The 21,492-nt window shown below is 43.1% G+C and overlaps 1 protein-coding gene across 1 annotated transcript; it reads left to right on the top strand.

The window, feature by feature from the left end:
* The first annotated feature begins 6,405 nt into the window (after window positions 1–6,405).
* Window positions 6,406–21,183, top strand: LOC306961937 (voltage-gated potassium channel regulatory subunit KCNG4-like). The gene is made up of 4 exons (XM_079554910.1): window positions 6,406–6,806; window positions 8,221–8,614; window positions 18,232–18,564; window positions 20,339–21,183. The coding sequence occupies exons 1-4, from the start codon at window positions 6,442–6,444 to the stop codon at window positions 20,849–20,851; spliced, it is 1,605 nt and encodes a 534-aa protein (XP_079411036.1). The 5' UTR covers window positions 6,406–6,441; the 3' UTR covers window positions 20,852–21,183.
* Window positions 21,184–21,492: the final 309 nt, after the last annotated feature.

The following is a 21,492-nucleotide window of genomic DNA, read 5'->3' as shown; positions in this document are numbered from 1 at the left end:
GTCCCACTAGAAGCTACTTGGGTGCTTACAGAGGCTGACTCTGACTGGACAAAGATTTATAACAACTTATAGCTAAATAAGGAGCCAAGTGCCAACTCCTGTGGCTCCCAAGATCATACTTTTTTGTTTTTTAGTTTACCTGTGTAAGAATCCCTCTATTGATATTAGAGACAGTGCAACTATTTCAACGGAAAAACTGCCTTGCAATCAGGCAAAAATTGCGTACTCCGCTATAAACATTCGACATTGTAAAATGTGTTGCCACCCTAGAAATGATCCCTGACTCTGCTTGCCACCCTGTGATCTTTTTTCTAGATCTGCCCCTGGATTGCATTGTACAATCGCTGCCTTTAATCCAATCCTCGGGTCCATTAATCCATAAATGGAGTAACCCTTTTACAGGTCAGCTGGGCACATTAAAGCTAAACTATATTTTGTAGCGACTCGTTTTGTTTTCCATTAGTTAAGACGAGTTTATATTTTTTAAAGCACAATTTGTACACAAGGCAACATGTGTGTTTCACAGTTACGTACAGTTACAGGCAGATGAAAATCGATCCATAAAACCCCAATATATTATAATATGTAATATAATGAATTCAGTGGTTTTGAAGTCGCCTCCACAGCACATGTTTCCCATACACCTGCAGGGGTGATCCATAGATTTATTATTAGACGCGGGTCCTGAATAAGTCATGGTGATGTTGACTTGTAATGGACTCTGCTCATTGGGGCAAAAACCCTCCGGACTCCACAGTTTTATGAGTGCACCAGGGCGGTATAGTTCACAGAGGTCCATTTTCTGCGGAGAGGGCAGCTTTGAGGAAAAAGTATGACAGAAAAAGCACAAAAGCAGAGCTGTTAGTTCCTGCCTCATGGACTCTCTTGAGAGTGTTTTTTTTTTTTCTGGTTAGTTTTGGCTTTTACTTCCATCTGGAGCCAGGGCTTCCCTGTAAAGGAGATTCTGAATCTGAGTGGGATGTTTCTGGTTAAATAAAGATCAGGTCTAACATCTTGTTTGGGTTGTGAAGATGCACCAGGACATGAAGAAGACTGGAGAGTTTAGAAACGCACCCAAAAGCAATGGTTCAAAACATACATCAGCTTTTTGAATGTCATTTTAATTAATCTACAATATACAGAAACAACATAATAAATATTGTTTATTGCTTCATGAATATATTGGTGGTTATTAGTAAGTTGTTCCTCTGACTGGCTGTCGTTTGATTCAGTGAGTCTAATGCAGTGGTTTTCAACTGGGATGCTGTCAGGAACCACTATGATCCTTGGGTTCCAAACTGCAACCCAAGTAAGAGTTGAGTTTCTTATATATCATGTAAAATACTATATTATCCCCGCACATACCCGTCGCTATGGGCGGGCCATAGGGGGCCGAGCCCGTCCCCCAGACACAGATGTGATCAGTTGTGTATAACCACTGGCAGGCCTGCAGAATTACTGTATAACCACTACAAAATGGGCAAAGATACGTGTCACTCATTTTCACAGTGTTATTTTTGCGCTTTCTGCCCGATTAGAGACCAGCCCAAACTCTACAACAAGTAGCCCTAATCTCCCCTGACACTGAGAGAGAGAGGACCGGCATTTCATTCCTCTCTCTTTCCTGTCTCTACAGCCACAGTTCCCTCTACGCTGGGAAGCGCAATTGCGCACGGCTCCCGTGTTGTCTGGGCACAAAATAAAACATAGCTGATAATGATAGAGGCGTATGAACGATCCTCGTGGCGCTGGAGGAGGCGGAAAAGACCCCGCGTTCGAAGTGTGTGTTTTACACTCAGACACTGGAGCTGTCGCTGAAGGCTTGAAAGAGACTGAAAAGTGGATCATGTGCCCACAGCACTGACCGAGCCATGCGCTCTCCTGTTTATTCAAAACATGGTCCAAAAACAGTGGAGTGTGTGTGTGTTCAACCTTTTGGAGCCGCCACCCCCATTACACACACCATAAGAAATAGGAACATTAGCCTACATAATTCTTAAAAAACAAAGAAAATAACAAATGGCTGAAATAAAATTCATCAAACTATGAAAAAATAATGGCACTCTGGTAAAATAGCAAACACATGCTACAATAAAACATTAGATTATATGCTAATGAAAATATGTATATTTTATCAAAATGATCTGGCAACTCCCCAAATTTGTCTCGCGACCCCCTTGGGGGTCCCGATCCCCAGATTGAGAACCACTGCTCTACAGCCCCGGAGTCTGGTCGTTTTCCACACTCAAAAACGTGTTTCCGTTGCATTGGCGCAGTCAGTATTCTGCACAGACGCAAGGCCCAGCTCATTCAGCTGCTTTTGAAAAGGACCTCACTCTGAAGATAAAGTCTGAGTGGATGTGTTGATGAGGAGGTTCAGCTCGGAGAAACGCCACCTGCAACTGTACTGACGTTTCCGCCACGAGGATTGATGTTACAGCTGTAGTTGGTGTGGTCATGTTTGCTGTTGAGTATGTTTAATGTAATGATTAGTGTGCGCCAGGGCTACCACAAAAATATGTGTCCCGACACACCTGTTGAGTTGCCTCAGTATCGCAGTGACATTGCCCAACACTGCTCTGATTACCTCAGCAAGACTCTACTTAACACCTTAGGCCAAAGAAAAGCACCATGAGCACCTCATCACAGGATACATCTGCACTTTTTAGACCAGAAATGAAGCGACTTACACACTCTAGGTGATATGGAAATATTGGGTCACGATTATCTTGGCCAAAATAATTGCGATAAATGATATTATCACGATGTTGGCCTAAATGATTTCACTGAAACTTGCAGAAATGACAGGAATGATAATGGAATATAATATTCTTCTCCATTGTCTGCAATAAATGTTATACTGAGTGAGACCTACATAAAGTAAAGTAAAGAACAAATTCAACTGAAAACTCATCTAAGCATTTTGTTTGCAGTGATTTTTAAGTATAGAACAAAAAACAGCTACAATCGAGAGCAATTCATTGCTGGTTAAATAAGGCAGCACGATATGAACGCAAAAGAACCAAATTGAAAAATTGTATCAGCAGCACGTTGGTGTAATTATTTCAGTAACAAAACAGCAGCGCCATGTGGTGCTAGCATCAAATCAATCGACTTTGCTGCCTAAGTAAAGACGACAAACTTTGAGAAAGCTTCTGACTGTTTATTTCAGCATGTTACATCACGTGTTACATCAAGCTAAGTTCGTCTGCCTGTAGCTAAACAAACGATGCAGGTGGCGATTTCCCGATTTACCACTAATAACTTTTTGTTGCATATAACTAAACTATTACCTAAACTGAAACAATTTAATATTTACAACTGACTCATTAAAGTATTACTTACTCTTAAGTCCTTTATAGTCATGTGGAATAGAATTCAAAATAATCCACATGGCCAGTTACATAATTTACAAAAAGGTTTACTTAAGGTATTATTTTTTGTATATAGCCTAAATAATTTCTTGCTATTTGCTCTTGTGTTTTAGTCAGTCAAAAAGCAACAGTCAACATTACAAACGCTGATATTTTCACAGGGCATCCATGATCTACCGCGCACCTTAAGTAGACTCAAACTCATCCGTTTAATCAGAATTGTTTATTTGTCCCATGTTGTTCACGAGCAGCGTCATGGTTGGGAAGGGAAGTCCCCTCGGAAACCTGGGAGAGCCGAGTTTTTTTTTCTTCGTATCAGCGGTAAATGACCAAAAACACATCGGCAGTAGGTGACTTTTGTGATTTATAATTCTGGGATTCCGGGATGGATGGATGGATAATTCTGTTTGAATATTAACGCAAAACCGCCTCTGACTGCCCTTCACTGATTGGTTTACTCCGCGTCCTGTCTGCTTGCGTATGTGACACTGTAGAAATCAAATTGATGCGGAGTCTTACCAGCCAGCGTGTGAGTGACCAGCGCGAACCAGGAAGTCAGAGGCTAAACCGACTTCCTGTGTCCGCCGGGCCCGCCGCTGAGACATGCTTCTCATAAAGATTTTACAACTTTCACGGTTTGATTGAGGTGGTGCAGCTTTAAATGAGTGAACTGGAATCATGGCTCTCAACTGTTCACGAATCGCGCATCTCCACTGCTAAGGACGAATATTTAGTCATAGCCACTAATGATTTTGGTCTTTAGCTGGAGCTCAGTAAGTATACAACTTTATATTTAATTATTTTTTATTTACTGAACAAAGGCGGCAGCTTCTCTGTATTATGGCCTTGGTAACCCCCCCCCACATCAGACAAAAATGCACATGGCAAAGTCAAGGCCCTGGACGCGTGTCTGTTCCACACGGTTCACAGACTGAGAGCTCGACAGAAACGGGCTGAAGGTCGGAACGCGCAGCGACCTCATGAATGATTCACTGCCGTTTCTGAAGGAGGTTTTCAAAGTCCATCACTCTCTTTACATTAGGGGGAATTCATCTCAAGGAATATGATTTTTCCAGGGCAGTAACTTGAGTGTGACGGGAAGAGCTTCGAGAAGACAGTAAAAAAGAGGATTGGACTTGTTGGGAAATCTGTTTGTTTTAATTAGTGCCTCAACGCGGTCAGAATAATCAGCCTATTGCTTATGTTTTAGGTTGATGGGTTGAACCCGCGCACCAGAAGAGACCAGTCCAGACATGAGAAGAACAATGCAAACACCACAGAAATGCCCCATGTGGTCCACATTGCTGTGAAGGGAGAGATCTGTGCCTTTAAGCTGTTTTGTCTTTTAAGCTTTGTAGGTATTGTTTGAGTGTACTGCTGCTTTAGCCAGTCTGGGCTTCCAAAGCCACGGCCCCACAAATGTATCAAAGTATTAGAAATACGTAATTGCAAAAAAAAGAAAGACAACTAACTTCTATTGTAGCCACTGCTGCTCCGACTGACCAAGGCTGCCAATCTGGGCCATCTGCCCTTCCAACTATCACCATTCACTCACTTACACACTATATTCACCCGCGGTACACTGGATTTTAACCATTCACTCCACAACTCTCTCTACCGTCTGAGCCACTTTCGCTCCACTTTTTTTTACATTTGGTTTTACAGCAGTGAAATGATAATTGTATGTTTAAGCCTTGCACAACAGGGGCACCACAAGGGTCAATCCTGGGGCCCTTGCTGTTCAGCATTTACATAAATCGCCTCCCTGATGTGTGCAAAGACCAGGATATAATTATGTATGCAGATGATGCCGTCATTTTCACACATGGATTAGATATGTAGACGGTGGCCTCAAAGTTGCCTTCAGCATTGGACACAATCCAAAATCGGCTCCAATCTTCATGCCTGTCATTAAACACTGGTAAAACGGTTGGCATGTATTTTCATAAAACAAATAATGCTAAAGAGATGCCTAACATCTATGTGAATGGAGAGGCACTAAACAATGTGACGTTGATACTTAGGGCTCTATTTAGACTAAACACAGACATTCAAAAAGCATATTAAAAAGGTAACCAGTACAGTTAGATATAACATATGGTCTCTAAAACATATGAGGAACAGCCTGACAGTCGAGGCGGCTTTCACTTATTTCAACGCCATGATAATTCCTCACTTTACTTTACTGTTTATCCAGCTGGTCGCAGGCAAAGGAGACCACACTCAAACCACTTAGATCTGTGTATAATCAGGCTTTAAAGGCACTTGACAAAAAAAAAACACTTTGTGATCATCATTGCAATGTCCTGAGTAAGTACATCTGCACATATCTAATTCTATACAATAATCTAAGAATTCAATTCAAAAACACTAATAATACAGCTCCACCGTCTAATCTAAAAGAGCCACTCGGTCCACTGCAAATAAAAGCTGTGTAATTCCAAAAAAATCCTCGACCTTTGCACAATGTGGCCTTCTCATTTCGCTCCATTAAACAGGGGAATGAGCTTCCAGACAGTGTGAAATTGTCTGTAGATCTTAATAGTTTTTCTAGAAACTTGAAAAAGTACATTTTATACATGCATGAATGCTTAGTTTTTTGTGTCCACTTTTAGAAAAAAAAAAGCTTATCAGATTATATTATATATTAATATATATATATTATCTGATGATATCAGATATTGTGAAGCACTTTGAATTGCCTTGTGTATGAATTGTGCTCTACAAATAAACTTGCCTTGCCTTGCCTTATCATGTATTTTATATAGTGACTTTATTGTAGATTATATTTATAGATGTTATAGATGTTTTGTGTACTTACCTGTCCAGGGACTGCAGATGTGGTGTGGCTTTAAATAATATACAACATACAGGTCAAAATAATGAAATAATAATACTGTCAAACGGCCGTTACTATTGACCAACAGTTGACCTTTTCATTTAAGCTTGTGTTTTTCCTGCAAATGAAAAACAAACTGAGCTGCGCTCAAACACCTGGATCTTCTTCTGTGTTTCAGTAAGACTCCCCCACACTCCCGTCCTCCCCCTCGTCTCCCCGTGAAGCACGATGCCGATCATCAGCAACGCCAACCATGACTTCAGCGCGTACTCCGTCAGCAGCGATGACAGCAGCCTGGACCGCTTCTTCACGGAGATCCCCGAGACCGAGACCATCAAGGGGGCCTACTACCAGCGGGCGCGGCGCCTCTGGGACCCCAAGGCGGCCTCGCGGGTGGACCACAGCCTGCAGGCGCTCATCAACGTGGGGGGAAACCGCTACGCCTTCCCCTGGTCCACGCTGGAGAGGTTCCCCCAGAGCCGGCTGGGCAGGCTGCGGCTCTGCTCCACGCGTGAGGAGATCTGCAGGCTCTGTGACGACTACGACGAGGCCCGGAGGGAGTTCTTCTTCGATCGCAATCCAACCGCGTTCAGGTAAGAACAGGATGGAGAAGTGAGAGGCAGAACGGCAGTTAGAGGAAGTCAAGTCAAATGGAAACCTTCTATTTTACTGATCTTTGATCTTTACTCTGGAGCAGAGGTCACGCATTAGTGGACCTCGGTCATAGGGCTGCACGAGGAACCTTTATCGAGTCGAAACTGATGTTTTAGCTACTGCGACAACAGAACCTCAGGGGCCTGAGGTTTGTTTTTCCTGCCCTCCGGCTTTTGAGTGAAAGACATGTTCGCACATTGGCATTCGCACCAAGGTGTTTACATGCAGTTTGGATCCAAACTTTGGTCGAGCGGCCACGTGGTCTCTCTCTTTCCCTCAGGAGCAGAGTGACAACTAACTTTACAGCCAGAAAGTGAAAGAACACCCTCTCAGCTCCTTGACACTTGAAACAGCTCAGAAATAGCTGATCTGTGGCTCACAAAACCTTTAAAACAGCAAAGTATCTTTTTATGTAATTAAATGTGTGTGCGCACAAATAGCAAATATCGAGCGCAGGTTGTACCACTTTTCTTCTTGAGTCTGGTTTGAATGCGATGGCGCAGGTTGGGGATACTTTAGGAACTGTTACGCTTGGTCATTACCGCCAGCAGCTGTGTTTTGAACCACTCGCGCATCTTTGAGTCATTTTTGAATTTTCCACAGAGGCAGGGCCCCCTGATGAGTGTCTACTTTTTATTTTTTCTACTTAGGACTCTGTGAATTCCTGGGCCAGAGGCTAACGTTAGCACCGCGGTGGGAGCTCCCAAAAAGCTCCAATCTCCTGCTAAGCTTAATCCTTTCATCACAATGTAATAACACTGCCATAGCTTCATTAGAACTGTTTTTTTGCAGTGAAGGGGCGCAAGAGGAGGGGGGGCCTTTCCGAAACCACTCACTCTTACCCCCTAACACAACCTCAGTTCTGCGCTCACACATTTATGAATGACAAAGGAAGCGGCAATGAGACCTAATATGATTTTACTGGGAGAGGAAAAGTCCTCATTGTGAGTTTGAGGAGGCTAAATTATATAATGTAAAAACAACATATTTGAATCTGAATTACTAAATAACTGTTTTTTTCATTTAAAAGTATGATCGGTCGAACTTGTGATTTTTGCAACATTATGGGCTGTGCAGTCCGTGGGGGGAGGGAGAGTGCGTCTGGAAGTCACAGCTCTCATTTCTCTGATGAGTGAACCTCACTGAGGACCGAGGGGAAGGGTGTAGGGGAAAGGAGGAGGGAACGGTTTCGGAAAGTTTGCTTGTATAATCAGGAAGTGAAACTACTACATCTGTTATAGATCATAATTGCATTTTCTAATCAACAAGGCGTAAGACAGTGATGTAGATGTGTTTGACAATAATATCAATAATATAAATCTGAATCCTTCTCTCTTCTTTGACTCCCCCCAGAGTGATCCTGAACTTCCTGGCGGCCGGTAAGCTGCGTCTCCTGCGGGAGCTCTGCGCGGTCTCGCTCCACGACGAGCTGGATTACTGGGGCGTGGACCCGGCGCACATGGAGCGCTGCTGCAGGCGCAAAATGATCACGCGTGTGGACGAGAAGCTGGAGCGGGAGCGCAAAGACGACGAGTGGCGGCAGAAGAGGCTCCTGCAGCAGAGCAAGGCTCTGGAGACGGGCCAGGGCTACCACCGCGTGGTGTGGATGGTGCGGGAGATCATGGAGAACCCGCACTCGGGGCTGGCCGGGAAGATCTTCGCCTGCCTGTCCGTGCTCATGGTGGTGGTGACGGTGGTGAGCCTCTGCATCAGCACCATGCCCGACCTGAGGGAGGAGGAGAAGAAGGTGAGGGAGGGTATTGGGCAGGTGGCCTTAAGCCAGGAGTCATGAGAAGATTATTTTACTTTACAGCACAGAAAGATGGTCGTAGAACGGGCAAGTTCACTGTGGCTCAGATTGTTCAGTGGGTTTGTCTCATCATTAGTAGTGCAGCTTTAAGGCGATATTTATCCTGCATGAAGAGTATAAAAATATAAAACTTACCTTACTAGTTATTTTATGGCACTAGTGAGCCGGAGATGTTCAGAAAGTACATCATCGCCACTGCCCATATTTTAGTGGGATTTTTTCTATCTCATCATCAGCCTGTTTTATGGCGCGTTATGGCAGCTCTGAGAATTTTACAAAGACACACATCACTGTTTCTTTTACCTAAACACCCAGGATGTGGGTAACACAGTTCAGTGGCTGGATCTGCGCTGTGTTTGTGCCTTGATCGGAGACACTAATGCTACGATCATCATCATGTGATCATGTGAAAACAAGAGATACGCACTGATAATGTCAATAACGCCAGCACTAGACGATATTTGGAGTTAGTTTCATACTGAGGCTGGAAAACATAGTGATAAACGATACTGAGGACTACATTTTGCCACTGAAACAAACTTAAAATAATATGGAAATCTCAGGAATCCATTGTTCTAAAAGTATGTCTTGACATGTCTTCAATAACACACAGGTTAACTTGTAATTAAGATGAAACTCAATAAAAACCTTTGAAAGGAAAATGTAAATAAACGTACTGATGCTAAATTTTATAGCGTGTCTAAAATCCTAACATTCCTCTCCATATTGCTATTGGTGCTTGGGGATATTTTGGATTTACAAGAAAATAATAGTGTAAAAGAGTAAATGTGGTTTAATTTCCCTCCAAAGATGTTTTTTTTCCTAACAAAAAGCACATAAGAAATGACTTTTTTCTTTCTGAGGCTCAAAAGGATTATGCTGAAGCTCAAAAGCTTATGTGCGTAATCAGACCACCGTAATCAACTAAAAATCTTATTTTCACAGCGAAGAAGCAAATAACCAGCTGGAATTGTAACTAAAACCTTCCAGAGTTATTGGAACTGTGGTGTCTACTCAACAAACAACTGAAAGGTTTACAGGTTTAGAATATATGTGTATTTATTAGAAATAAAAATAAAAACTTGAAAGCACATGAATATCATGGAACAATGTGGTATTGATGTTCCTTAAAGGTGCATTATGCAATTAAAGGCATGGCGCCTTTGCTTTTGATCATAGTGGTTTTGTAGGATTTCTGTGCAGTGAAAACCTAATAGAAAAACAATTGATCCTGGAGCATCAAATCAATCAATCAATCAATCAATCAATCAATCAATCAATCAATCAATCAATCAATCAATCAATCAATCAATCAATCAATCAATCAATCAATCAATCAATCAATCAATCAATCAATCAATCAATCAGTCAATCAATCAATCAATCAATCATTATTTCAGACTCACAAAGGTCCATAAAAAGACACTATTATAGTTGACATAAGCACTTTCTCCGCGCCTCCACAGCACTGAGCTGTACCTGATGCTGCTCTGGTCAGTCCGTATAACAACAGTTATAATTTCATTATGTGTCATAAACAATACTTCCTGTTACAGCCTTTAATGTGGTCACATTATTCTGCACAAACAGCAGACTGACACTTTCCCAATCCTGAGAGATCTCTGTTTGCTACTTGTAGCTTCTGTGCAGCCGCAGCAGCACCACAGGCGGGCAGTGTGGAGTGTGCAGCAGGCTTTAAGCAGAGCTATTTTTACATTTACTGTACACATACCAGCATGTTAGCTTGTGCATATCATTTACAGTACTGCTTCTGAATGTCATCATTATCTGAAAGTTCACTCTTGATGTTGTGACCGAGGTATTTTACTTTTTCCACAACCGCCTGCTCCTCTGCTGACAAGTGGAACGCTCTCCACAATCATCACAACACTCATGTTAGGGTCATATTGTTCACCATATTCAGTACACACTTTGAGCAGTCGCTGCAGGTCTGCAGAGCAGGGTGACATGACGGCCCAGGTCAGCATAAAGTAGGTCTAACAGTCTTTCCCCTGTCATGCAGCCGGTCTTTGGGAGAGATTGTCCATGTAAAGGTTAAAAAACATGGGTGAACATTCCACCGTGCCTCATCATCACGTGATGGAAAGTAAAGGTGCCACGCTGACCAGCCATACAGCCCCTGGGACACTGAAGTACTCACGAATAAAAAGTTGCATAATGCACCTTTAAGCACAAAGATGTATGTCTGTAAGATGCCCGTGCCTGAAGCCAAAGTGGTTAGATGCAGTGACAATATTCCTCACCTTCACTGCAAAAAACTAAAAATGTCTCAATTGAGAATGACCATTTCAATTTGAGTTGTTTCGACTAGTTAAGATTTAGATTATTTCACTTGTTCTGAGATTTTTCTGACTGGTTGGTGTTGTTGTCGTGTACAAAACGGCAATAATATTGTTTCCTTGTAACATGTTTCTTTACTAAATGCAAACCCAGAGAACACGGTTGAATCCAGGCCAGGGAGAGCCGTGCCGCTGCTCTGCACAATCAAAGGAACAGGTCTGTTTTAAGTGCGTCTGCTGCTGGTCAGAGTGCCTTCTGTCTCGGCTTTGTTCGGACACATGAAAAATGACCTCTGTGCCCCCTGGCTTTTGCATGCAGACTGTATTGTGCAGCGTGATAATAAAAAAGTGAAATTAAAAAAGAACTTGACTGAAGATGTAAACGGCTTAACTCTTTATCTCCACAAAACACCCGCTGCAAAACTTAATGAGCTCTTTTGTTCATTGTGTAACTTTAAAGCCAAATCTGGACTTTCTCTTCTCTAACATTAATCTCTCGTTCCTTTCTATGAGTTGAGAATGGGCATTTTAGAGTAACCAAATAATCCTTTCTTTGTGGGAAGGAGGACAGAACTGACAGTAACAAGAAGGACGAGTGAGGTCGAGGGAATTGAATCACTAAACACTGAATATATTCACTCTGGACCAAGCTCTAAACTTTAGCCTTATCCAAAAAGGTAGATCAAGAAGTTTACTGTTGATTCACAGAGGAACTGTATCACTCTGAGTGCAATATTGGAAGAGTCTGTGACGGGTGCGTGAGATCACCTGTGATTCTGAAGGCTTTGTTTCCTTAATAATGTTTTTAAATCGATTAATGATGTAAAATTTAGTATTCTTGATAATCACAATGACTTTAGTGTTAACAATGTCATTGTGCTATGCAAGCATTACATACATAAATGTCCTTTCTTCAAAACCAATCCGAACATTATTCATTAGCAGTGATGCCAGTAACAGATTACTCAAGGCTCCATCTCACCGGCCTGGAGACTAGTTGGAGACTAGTTGGAGACTAGTTGGAGACTAGTTGGACTGTCGCTGCACCGTCACTGGTCATGAGATCCGTGTCCGGGACTTCCCCTGGAGAAAAGGCTCGTCTCTGGCTCGTCTCAGTGAACACGAACAGGAACAATTACAGACATTGTATAGACTGCTAATCAGGGCAGTCTCCACAACGTCTCTGCAACTCTCTCTGGTGAGATAGAGCCTTTAGTGTCGCATTACTCTAATCTGATTACTTTTTTCAGTAAGGAGTAAGTAAGACACATTACAATTTCCAGGCCAGTAATCAGATTAAAATGACCTTTCTAAGTCTCTGTGAGTTAATATTCTGTCATTTTCCCTTCCCAAAATATATACCTCTCTTCTTGTGGAGTGACGTATATGCAACAAGTCACATCTTTAGCATGAAGACAACTCATGACATAAATGTAGAGAACAATCGAGGAGGAGAAATATGGAAATACACCACTTTTCTGCACCTATGGCAGCATGGTGGATGTTACTGTGAAAACGCACTTCCAAAAACAAAAGTATTGACTCTTGCATTCTGAGCCCGTGGAGGTGCTGAATACTGAATGTAACTACTAAAATAACTAATCTAACCTAGTAACCTTTAAAATCAATTATTATACGGCTCTTCACAATGCAAGTAGAACGCTCCATTAATTTGAATGGGATTTTCCAAAGTTCTACCGGTCATTATTTTCTGATAGAGGACCTCTGAGAAAAATAATGACCGCTGCCAATGGCAACAGAGTTCGTGCTTGTAATATACATAATACAGGTCTTTCATATCACTCCGCACGTAGTAGTCGAGGACACTATCTGTCCCCGTCACTGCGAGAGAAGTTGGGGGAATCGCTCGTGAAGTTAGAGGGAGTCCGACTTTCAACTTACCCAGAGATTCACCACCCAAGGCCGTGGGAACCCAGGGTGCTGAGGGTGCAGCCCTACCCCCTGGTGGATAGTTTGCAAACTGCAGGCAATATTAACAAATAGGAAATATGCACAGAAAAAGCGTTTTTGGGGTAAATTTTGTCCCTCAGCACCCCCTAGCTAAAATATCTTCCCACGGCTCTGTCACCACCGTTCCTCCAACTGCACCTTCAACTAAGTAGCTAGGCTCGCTACTGGTCTTGCTGCTACTAACCCAGCCAAACGTTGCCAAGCAACGCGCAAACGTTTGGGAACTATTTGTCGCGGAAGTCATTAAGAAAAACCTTTTGACCTTCACAAAAGTGTACGGAGTTTATGTTGTGTGTTCAGTTGGCAAATGGCCGTATGATAAGCGGGATAATGTATAGAACGCTGATCATTATCGGGAGAATAAGTGCCTTCAGGGCGAAACAAGACATCTTTGCTTCGCGTTGGGGTCCGGGTCGCCCTGTCGGTGCTTATTTTCCCGATAATGACCAGCGTCAGTAATCAGATTACTTTTTAAAGTAATCTGAGGCAACACTGTTCATTGGAGGAATGAGCTGAAACTTCACTCTTTATCACTGATTAACACCAAAATCCGATTCTTTTATAGACAAACTCATAATTACCCAACATGCTCCATTTTTTTTGCAATATGTAAATGTCATTTATAAACCCCATGTTCCTTTTTTATGTGCAGCCCCTTTTCAGACTCTTCATACTCTCTTGTAGCTGATTTGAAGGTCATGTTCACATGGCACTGATGATCTTCTCTGTGCGCTGGAGGCTCCTCTGCGGCAGGGTGCAGGACTTTGGCTCTCCTGACTTTACGGAGAAAGTAGAGATGCTGATGTCTTTTCCTTCCCTTGCCAGTGAAGTAGAGTGGCGTCAGCTTTAAACAGGAAAAACTATTAACTACCTGAATAAATGAACAATAACTTACTGACACTTAAATGAAAGTGCTGCTTCAACAGTGTTGGCAGTTCAAATCCCACTCTTGCCAGATCATGTTGTTACGCATCAAAAAATGTGCATTAAAAATACAATTTCTGCTCATGAATTCTAACCTAACTTCAGGATATTAAGTGCTGACAGTGACCGTTCACAATCAAGTCTGCCTGTGACAAGCTCAGTACGTGCCAAGAAACGTTGTTGTTTTGGTGGCCAGAGAGATCAAGTTCTCTTTAAGTGAACCGAGCTCGTGGCAGGATGGATGTGTTTGTGTAAAAAAACAGATCGAGTTTCTGTTGGAGGAAATGGAGGATGGGGTTCCCTTAAGTGTCTTCTATCAATAGCGCTAATCAAGACGCATTCACAAGTCGCTACAAAACATGTGCTTGTGTTCAGACCGGGCGTCTGGAGAGGAGCAGAGATGAAGAGGTCTCTGCCGTAGGTTCATGATGATGGGTAGGTTTCTGGCATGAGTTCAGCATCAGAGGAAGAGCTCCAGGAGTGGGAGATAGAGTTTACAGATTGAGATGCTTTAGAGGAGGGACAATGAGTAAACTTGTGCAAAAGGAGGCTTCGTTTGGACTTCCATCCCCAATCCCCATACAGATGAACAGGGAAGCCTGGTGCCCAGAGTCGTAACAAATGGGGGGTGTTTTGTCCTTTTCGTTGCAGTTACATCATTTCTTTGCTTCTGTCATTAACATCTTATAAGACAAGGGTGTCCAAACCTTTTTTTAAAGTGTCGGAGGGCCGTAAATTTAGTTAGTTTAGTTTAGTTAGTTTATGTATTTATTTGAACAGGGACAGTGTACAATATACATTAACCTCAAAGGGAGAGATGCATTGTACCAGGTTATAGCACTTGTGCTAATTTCCACCTGCAGTCCCTGGGCAGACTGATGTCAACAAAGTCATAAAAATACTAATACAGAATAATACATTTCCCCAAAAACAGTATTAAAATCAACACACACTTCATTCATTCCAAAGCACTAAATTGCACACTCCTGCGTACACACCAATTACAGGACATAATGGGAACAAGTTTGTTTTAAAATAAGCCATTTTTTTAGCCTGGTGTGAAAAAGTGTTAAAATTTACACATGTGGTCAGCTCTGTTGGCAACATATTCCACTGTTTGATGGCCACACTGGAGAAAGCGGAGCTGCAGAGTGCGGATTTACACTGGGGGGTCCTACACTCGCCCCGAACAGTCGACCGAGTGGCTCGAGATGAAATTTCTGAGCTCAGTGAAATAAACTTTTTTAATGGAGGAGCTGCAGTACCATTAATTATCTTGAACAACAGACAGAGATTTGAATATATGATTATGTTTTCAAAACTTAATATACTATGTTTTTTAAGAATATGATTGTGATGATATAATCGAGATTTTTTGTCATGAACTTTAAGAGAGCTTTTGTACAATGATTCCAGGGGCCTTAAGGCTGTTTTACAGGCCTGCGACCAACTCGTCATGCAGTAGCGAAAGTGCGGGATTATCATCGCATTTAGATAAAGATTAGAAGCATCTATGGTCAAAGAGTTTCTAATATATCTAAAATTCGCTATGTTAAATTTCAACGTATTGGTTAATTTTTTTATATGTTTTTTGAAATTTAAATTTGGGTCAAGAATGACTCCTAAATATTAATATAATATGTACATTTGAGATTTCCTGACCTTCAATGGTGATTTTTGGTCCAGTCTCACAAAGTGAGGATTTACAGCGATTTGTGAAAAACATAGAAACCGTTTTGTCGATATTCAAGGTTAAATGAGTTTTCTAACCAAATACAAATGTTTTTCATTTCCTCGGTTAACTTTTGGGTAACCTCTTTAACAGTTTTCCCATGAATATACACCACAGTGTCATCAGCATACATTATCATTTTGGCATTTATACATACAGATGGAAAATCATTAATATAAAGAGACAACAGCAAGGGCCCTAATATAGAACCCTGCGGCACACCCATAGTGCATGCTCGTAAGGGAGATGATACATTATTTACTGATACACACTGTTGCCATGCACTAAGGTAAGATTGAATCCATTTTATTGTACTTGTGCTTATGGAGAAATGTGTTAACTTATCTATCAGTAGTTCATGATTTACTGTATCAAAGGCCTTACGCAAGTCAAGAAAGACCGCCCCTACAACTCCTCCACTATCCAGACTGGAGTTTTAACCCTTGACTGACATCTTTATTTAGGTTTGGAACATTAAAGCCAGCTTACCCCCCCAATAATGTGTAAAATTATGAAACTTGTAGTAACAAGTACTCCGGGCTGCACTTTGCTTGTTATAAGATGATGCTTAGTGGTCACCGGATGTGTATCAGACCACAAAAGCACAAGCACAAAAAGCAGAAACTTCACTGAATTTGAGTTAGCATTGAGCTCAGAGGACACTTATAGAGCTAATTTGTATCTAATGTAAACTCTCAAAAGGCCTGTACATTTATTATATGATATCTCGCTGTGACCTAAATGTGTTTGATGGGTTGACAACGGCTGAAAACATCTGGACTGTGCATCATTTCTAATACTTTAGCGAGAGGCTAACGGTCTCTGAAAGTATCCCGGACGAGCCGACTCGCTCACTGTCCCCGTAGGTGAAGATCGAATGCTGCTTCTTCTTTTATCTCTATTTAAGTTCTAGTCTTTTCAAGAAATTGTTTAGTCATTTTAGTCTAATTTTCATCTTTTCCCAAAGCCAAGACCTTCTGGTTTCTTGTGATATTGTGAATGAAACACAACATACTTCACAATACGTGCTATTACTTTGACAAATAAGCACTTCCTCGATGGTGATCAAAGAGTCATGACGTGAGTTGGTGTGAGAGTTAGAGGAGGGGGAGAGGGGGGGGCGGTGCTTTCTCTGTATTTGTCCAACACTGGAATCAATCTCCCCGTGCCTCTTGTGTAAAGTAGAATTGGCACTTCTCCGTTCAATCGAAGCGTTGAATCGGTTCAGCTCATTCAGACCTGACATTTACCAGCGTCCCCTCTGAGTCTGTGCTCACATCTCCGTCTGCTTCATATGGAAACTAGAAACATACTGAGGAGGAGAAAGAAAGAAAATGGGCAAATGAAAATAAAAATCAACAATTGCAGGGTTTTTTTTATGCGAGGACCCTGGCTTAAATACTTGTTGCTGTCCCACCTTGTTACAAACACACTAATGTTGTGAACAGTGCATTGGGGAAACCTCAGCCTCTTTTCAGAGAAAGGGCTCCCCTCTTGTGCAGTTGTTTCAATAAAGAGTGAGAGAAAAAAATAGTCCGTGGAGATATGCAGTGGGGAAAAAAAGTATTTGGCCAAAATCCAATAGAAAGTCTATGGGAAACTGACCAAATACATTTTTTCCCCACTTTTTCCAGGAAAGCGCGGTGGCTGAGGGGTTAGCGCTCTTGCCTCGCACCAAGAAGGTCCCGGGTCCGATTCCCAGACCATGCGGGCCTTTCTGTGTGGAGTTTGCATGTTTCTTTCGCAGTGCCTGGATGAGTTTCCTTCAGGGGCTCAACCGAAAACATGCACAATAGAGTAATCCTCCAGCCAGGTGATTCTGACCATTTGTCTTGCTCCAAATGGTCTATAGGCGCTGCACTGCAGTCGCCCACTGCTTCTGACGGGCCCCCCGAGCGGCATCGAAAGAGTTCAAATGCAGAGGACACAGTCCCTACGGGGACAATAAAGTACACCTTAGTCTTACCCTCCTGGATACAGGACCTCAGGAGGAGCTTTATGGGAACGGGAGTTGCGAACAGCCACCGGTGAAGATTGATCAAAATAATGTGACTAGCTGTGTTTACATTTTCTGACTACAAGAGCGAGGAAGCTTCTGTTGATGGAAGTGAAACATCCTCCACTCGATCAGCTACATGAGGTGTCCAGGGCTCTGAGAACTTCAGGGAGGGCTCTCCTGGTGGTTTCCAGAGTCAATAAAAAACACAGTGAGGCTGTGTTTCAGTTTCATCCTGAACAGTCTCATGAGGTTGTGAGGCCTCGACTCTGACAATGTTCAAATCCAGGCTGAAAACAGTTCTTTTTGCCCATGCATATGACAACTGAAACTATTTTGTCTGCACTCTTTGCTTTTAATTTAATGACTTCATTTTCATATGAATGTTTTCTGAATTGACTTTTTCTTCTTTATGTAACTTCTTTGAACTGCCTTACATATGACTATATTTGGACGTTTTTACTGAGTACTTGTGGAAAGAAATAACAACTTTGACCTGAGCTTTTGTTGATGGAGAATAAGACACTGATAACCAAAAGCAAACATTTTATGATTTTCTTGTGAGTCATTTGGTCATGATTCTTCACAAATGTAACCTCTGCTATAATCCTCTCCATCTCTCTCTCGTCAGGGCGAGTGCTCTCAGAAGTGCCACCTCATGTTCGTGGTGGAGTCCATCTGCGTGGCCTGGTTCACCTTCGAGTTCCTCCTGCGCTTCATCAACACCCAGAGCAAACTGGACTTCCTGCGCGGCCCGCTCAACATCATCGACGCCGTGGCCATCCTCCCATACTACGTCTCGCTGGTGGTGGATCTCCGTGAGCAAACGGCGGAGGAGCAGCACCTGGGCATCGCAGCGGTGGGGCGGGGCTACCTGGACAAGCTGAGCCTCATCCTGCGCCTGCTGCGAGCGCTGAGGATCCTCTACGTGATGCGGCTGGCGCGGCACTCCCTCGGGCTGCAGGTACGTCGCTGTGTCCTCGTGAGGAAATCATCTGCACATGCACAAAGACTACAACAACGGCCTTGCCTTTGACCGCACCATGTCCAGTTTATAAAAAAGTTATGGAGAGACACAACAGTGAAAGGCTCACACTGTGGTTAAGACCGGCTCTCTAAAAGATCTGTCATATTCAATGCAATAGTCAAGGCCATTAGCAAACCAATAAACCCTAAACCGTTCAAGCTAAAAACAATAACTGCATGTTGTTTCTGCCGAATTCAACCCCCGATAGTTCAGCACTGGGTCTCAGCAAATGTTCTAAAATGTTTCAAAATCTTTAAAAATCAGGTGCTCTTCCAGGCTGAAGTGAAACACGGAGTTATAGCAGACTTGCCTTGGGTTGTAGGTGAGTGCGTGTGGCAAAAGGAATCCGAGACACTCTGATACAGTTAAAAGTCCTTTATTGGCAACAGGACACGCTAACACAGGGGTGCCCAAAGTGGGGCCCGCGGGCCAAATTTGGCCTGTTGAAACAATTCTGCTGGCCCGCCAGAGAGTGACCTACTTTTGCACTGGGTGTGGTTAATACTAAATCTCTCCCATTCATTCTCAATGGTAAATATGGATGCAGTACACTTTCTGGCCACCAACGTCAATTTGGGGGTGCTGTTTCACTTCCTTCACGAACACTGTTGTGGTGTCTCGATGCTTGTCACAGAGTGTTGTAACATCAACTTTTATTGCAAAGGTCGTTGACATCAACAAAGGCACGTGTTAAAAATTAACTTATAAAAGAATTGATGCTGAACTTTCAAAATAATGTGGCATTTTCTTTGAGTTAACAAATGAATGAGGTGAAGTCACTGTAGGTGCTGTAGATACAGGTGTTTTTATATTTTGTACCATAGCTACAATAGTTGATTTTGTTCTACCAAAGCTAGGCTTTTGCCATAGTTAACATTTGTTTTAGCGTGTTATTTGCATAGATAGAACTAAATGCAAATGTGTACCGAAAAAAATAAATAAAGTAAGTTTTATTATTTGCAGTTATATGTGTTTGCCGTGTTTGGCCTGCGACCCACAGGCACTTTTTCATTTTGGCCCTCGGAGACAAAAAGTTTACGCTAACACGTTTTGACTGGTCTTCTTCAGAGCGTCTGTAGGAGCCATTATGGTTCATCTAGCCTGCAAGCGTTTGTTTACATTAGACGTAGTTGACCTACATTGCATTCCACCACTTGGGGGCAGGATGGAGGCAAGTCTATATGGATACCCAGGTGCCAGTGGATGGGGTGTTTGGGTGACGGGAGGTCGAACGTTTTTTACCGCTTGCCATTAGGGCCCTTAGACTACCTCTACCACATGCAATATCCATGTCCAATCTGTCCAAACCATCATTTTGGGCCGTCACGCACCTCAATCCATCGCCGCTGCCTCCAAAACATGAAAGTTAGCCTGGATATCGTGTTTGGATCAAGCGCGTTATACCTGGATCCCCCGGCACCCAGAAGCGACCAAAGGTGAGACAGTTGTCGCTACAGCGTGTATAACTCCAAACAAAGGTAGAGCGGCAACAATGCAAGGAAAAATCAGTTTTGTCAGCCTTAGCTTTCAAATGAGGCGCTACATATCAAAAAAAGAAAACCATTCATTTAAACCTTGCTCTATGCATCATTTAGATTCCATTGCCAAAACTATTAGCAATTTTGACCATTTATAATTTATTCATGCCTTTACAGAAAACCTAAAATGCCAGTAATGTAAAGCCTCTGTTGGCCCTTGTTCCTGTGCGCAGACGCTGGGCCTGACGATGCAGCGGAGCATGCGTGAGTTCGGTCTGCTCCTGCTCTTCGTGTGCGTGGCCATGATGCTGTTCTCGCCGCTGGTGCACCTGGCGGAGAGCGAGCTGGCCCCCTTCACCGCCTCGCCCCATCACCACACCTTCAGCAGCATCCCGGCGTCCTACTGGTGGGCCATCATCTCCATGACGACGGTGGGTTACGGGGACATGGTGCCGCGGAGCATCCCGGGCCAGATCGTGGCGCTGACGAGCATCCTGAGCGGGATCCTCATCATGGCGTTCCCGGCCACGTCCATCTTCCACACCTTCTCGCGCTCGTACCAGGAGCTGAAGGCGGACTACGAGCGGCTGTGGAAGGAGGAGGAGCGGGGGGAGGGGGCGTTGGAGGGGGTGTGGGAGGGGGGCGACAGGATCCAAGAGAGTGGCGGACAGGGCACGGATCAAGAGCAGCTCCTGTCGGACACCAGAGGGGTCCAGAACGCCACGCTTCCATCTACAGCGTTTTAGCGCTTTAGCTTTTCAGCAGTGCTTTACTGGACCGCTTTGACTTTTTAATCTAGATTAAAGCCACACTGCGGAACATTCCAGATTACACAGTAGCGACTAAACTAAACAAACTCCTGATGATCAGCTGGACACCAACAATGCTGTTTCTGCAGTTTATTTCAAAACAAAGCATTTAGAAAGGGGCCTCATGTGTTTAAAGGGGCGGTATTGTGCAAAATTGAGTTTGTAGACCTTTTTTTTATCATGATACAGTGTTCTTCTCTCATCAAAAACAGACCTAAAGCTGTGTTTTGACACACTCGCGCATCTTTGAGCAATTTTTGACTCTAACTCAAGACTGTGGGCAGCTCCCACAAAGCTCCTCCTGAGGTTCTACATGTCCAGGAAAGACTTTCCTCACCTCTCCATCTCTTGCTAAGCTTAATCCTCATTGCAGGGTAAAAATGTTCCAAGAGGAGGGGGGGGATGGGAGGGGTTTATGTGTAGATCACTTGATAATCAGGGTGTGAAACTACTGGATATTTGGTTTCAGCTGTTTTGAAGCAATTTTGCATTTCTAGTCCAGTGGTTCCCAACCTGGTGGGGCGACCTCCCCATGGATACATTTGTGGGCTACGATTTTTGGACTGTGGGACATGGCC

This window comes from Gobius niger (genome assembly GCF_951799975.1).
Source record: "Gobius niger genome assembly, chromosome: 4".
NCBI lineage: Eukaryota > Metazoa > Chordata > Actinopteri > Gobiiformes > Gobiidae > Gobius > Gobius niger.
This window is presented reverse-complemented; position numbering and strand designations above follow the sequence as displayed.

Excerpts from the sequence above, each read along its gene's own strand:
- LOC306961937 (XM_079554910.1), top strand. The coding sequence starts at position 6,442 with ATGCCGATCATCAGCAACGCCAACCATGACTTCAGCGCGTACTCCGTC. Across the intron at positions 6,807-8,220 it reads CGCAATCCAACCGCGTTCAG|AGTGATCCTGAACTTCCTGG; the intron begins GTAAGAACAGGA and ends GACTCCCCCCAG. Across the intron at positions 18,565-20,338 it reads GGCACTCCCTCGGGCTGCAG|ACGCTGGGCCTGACGATGCA; the intron begins GTACGTCGCTGT and ends TCCTGTGCGCAG.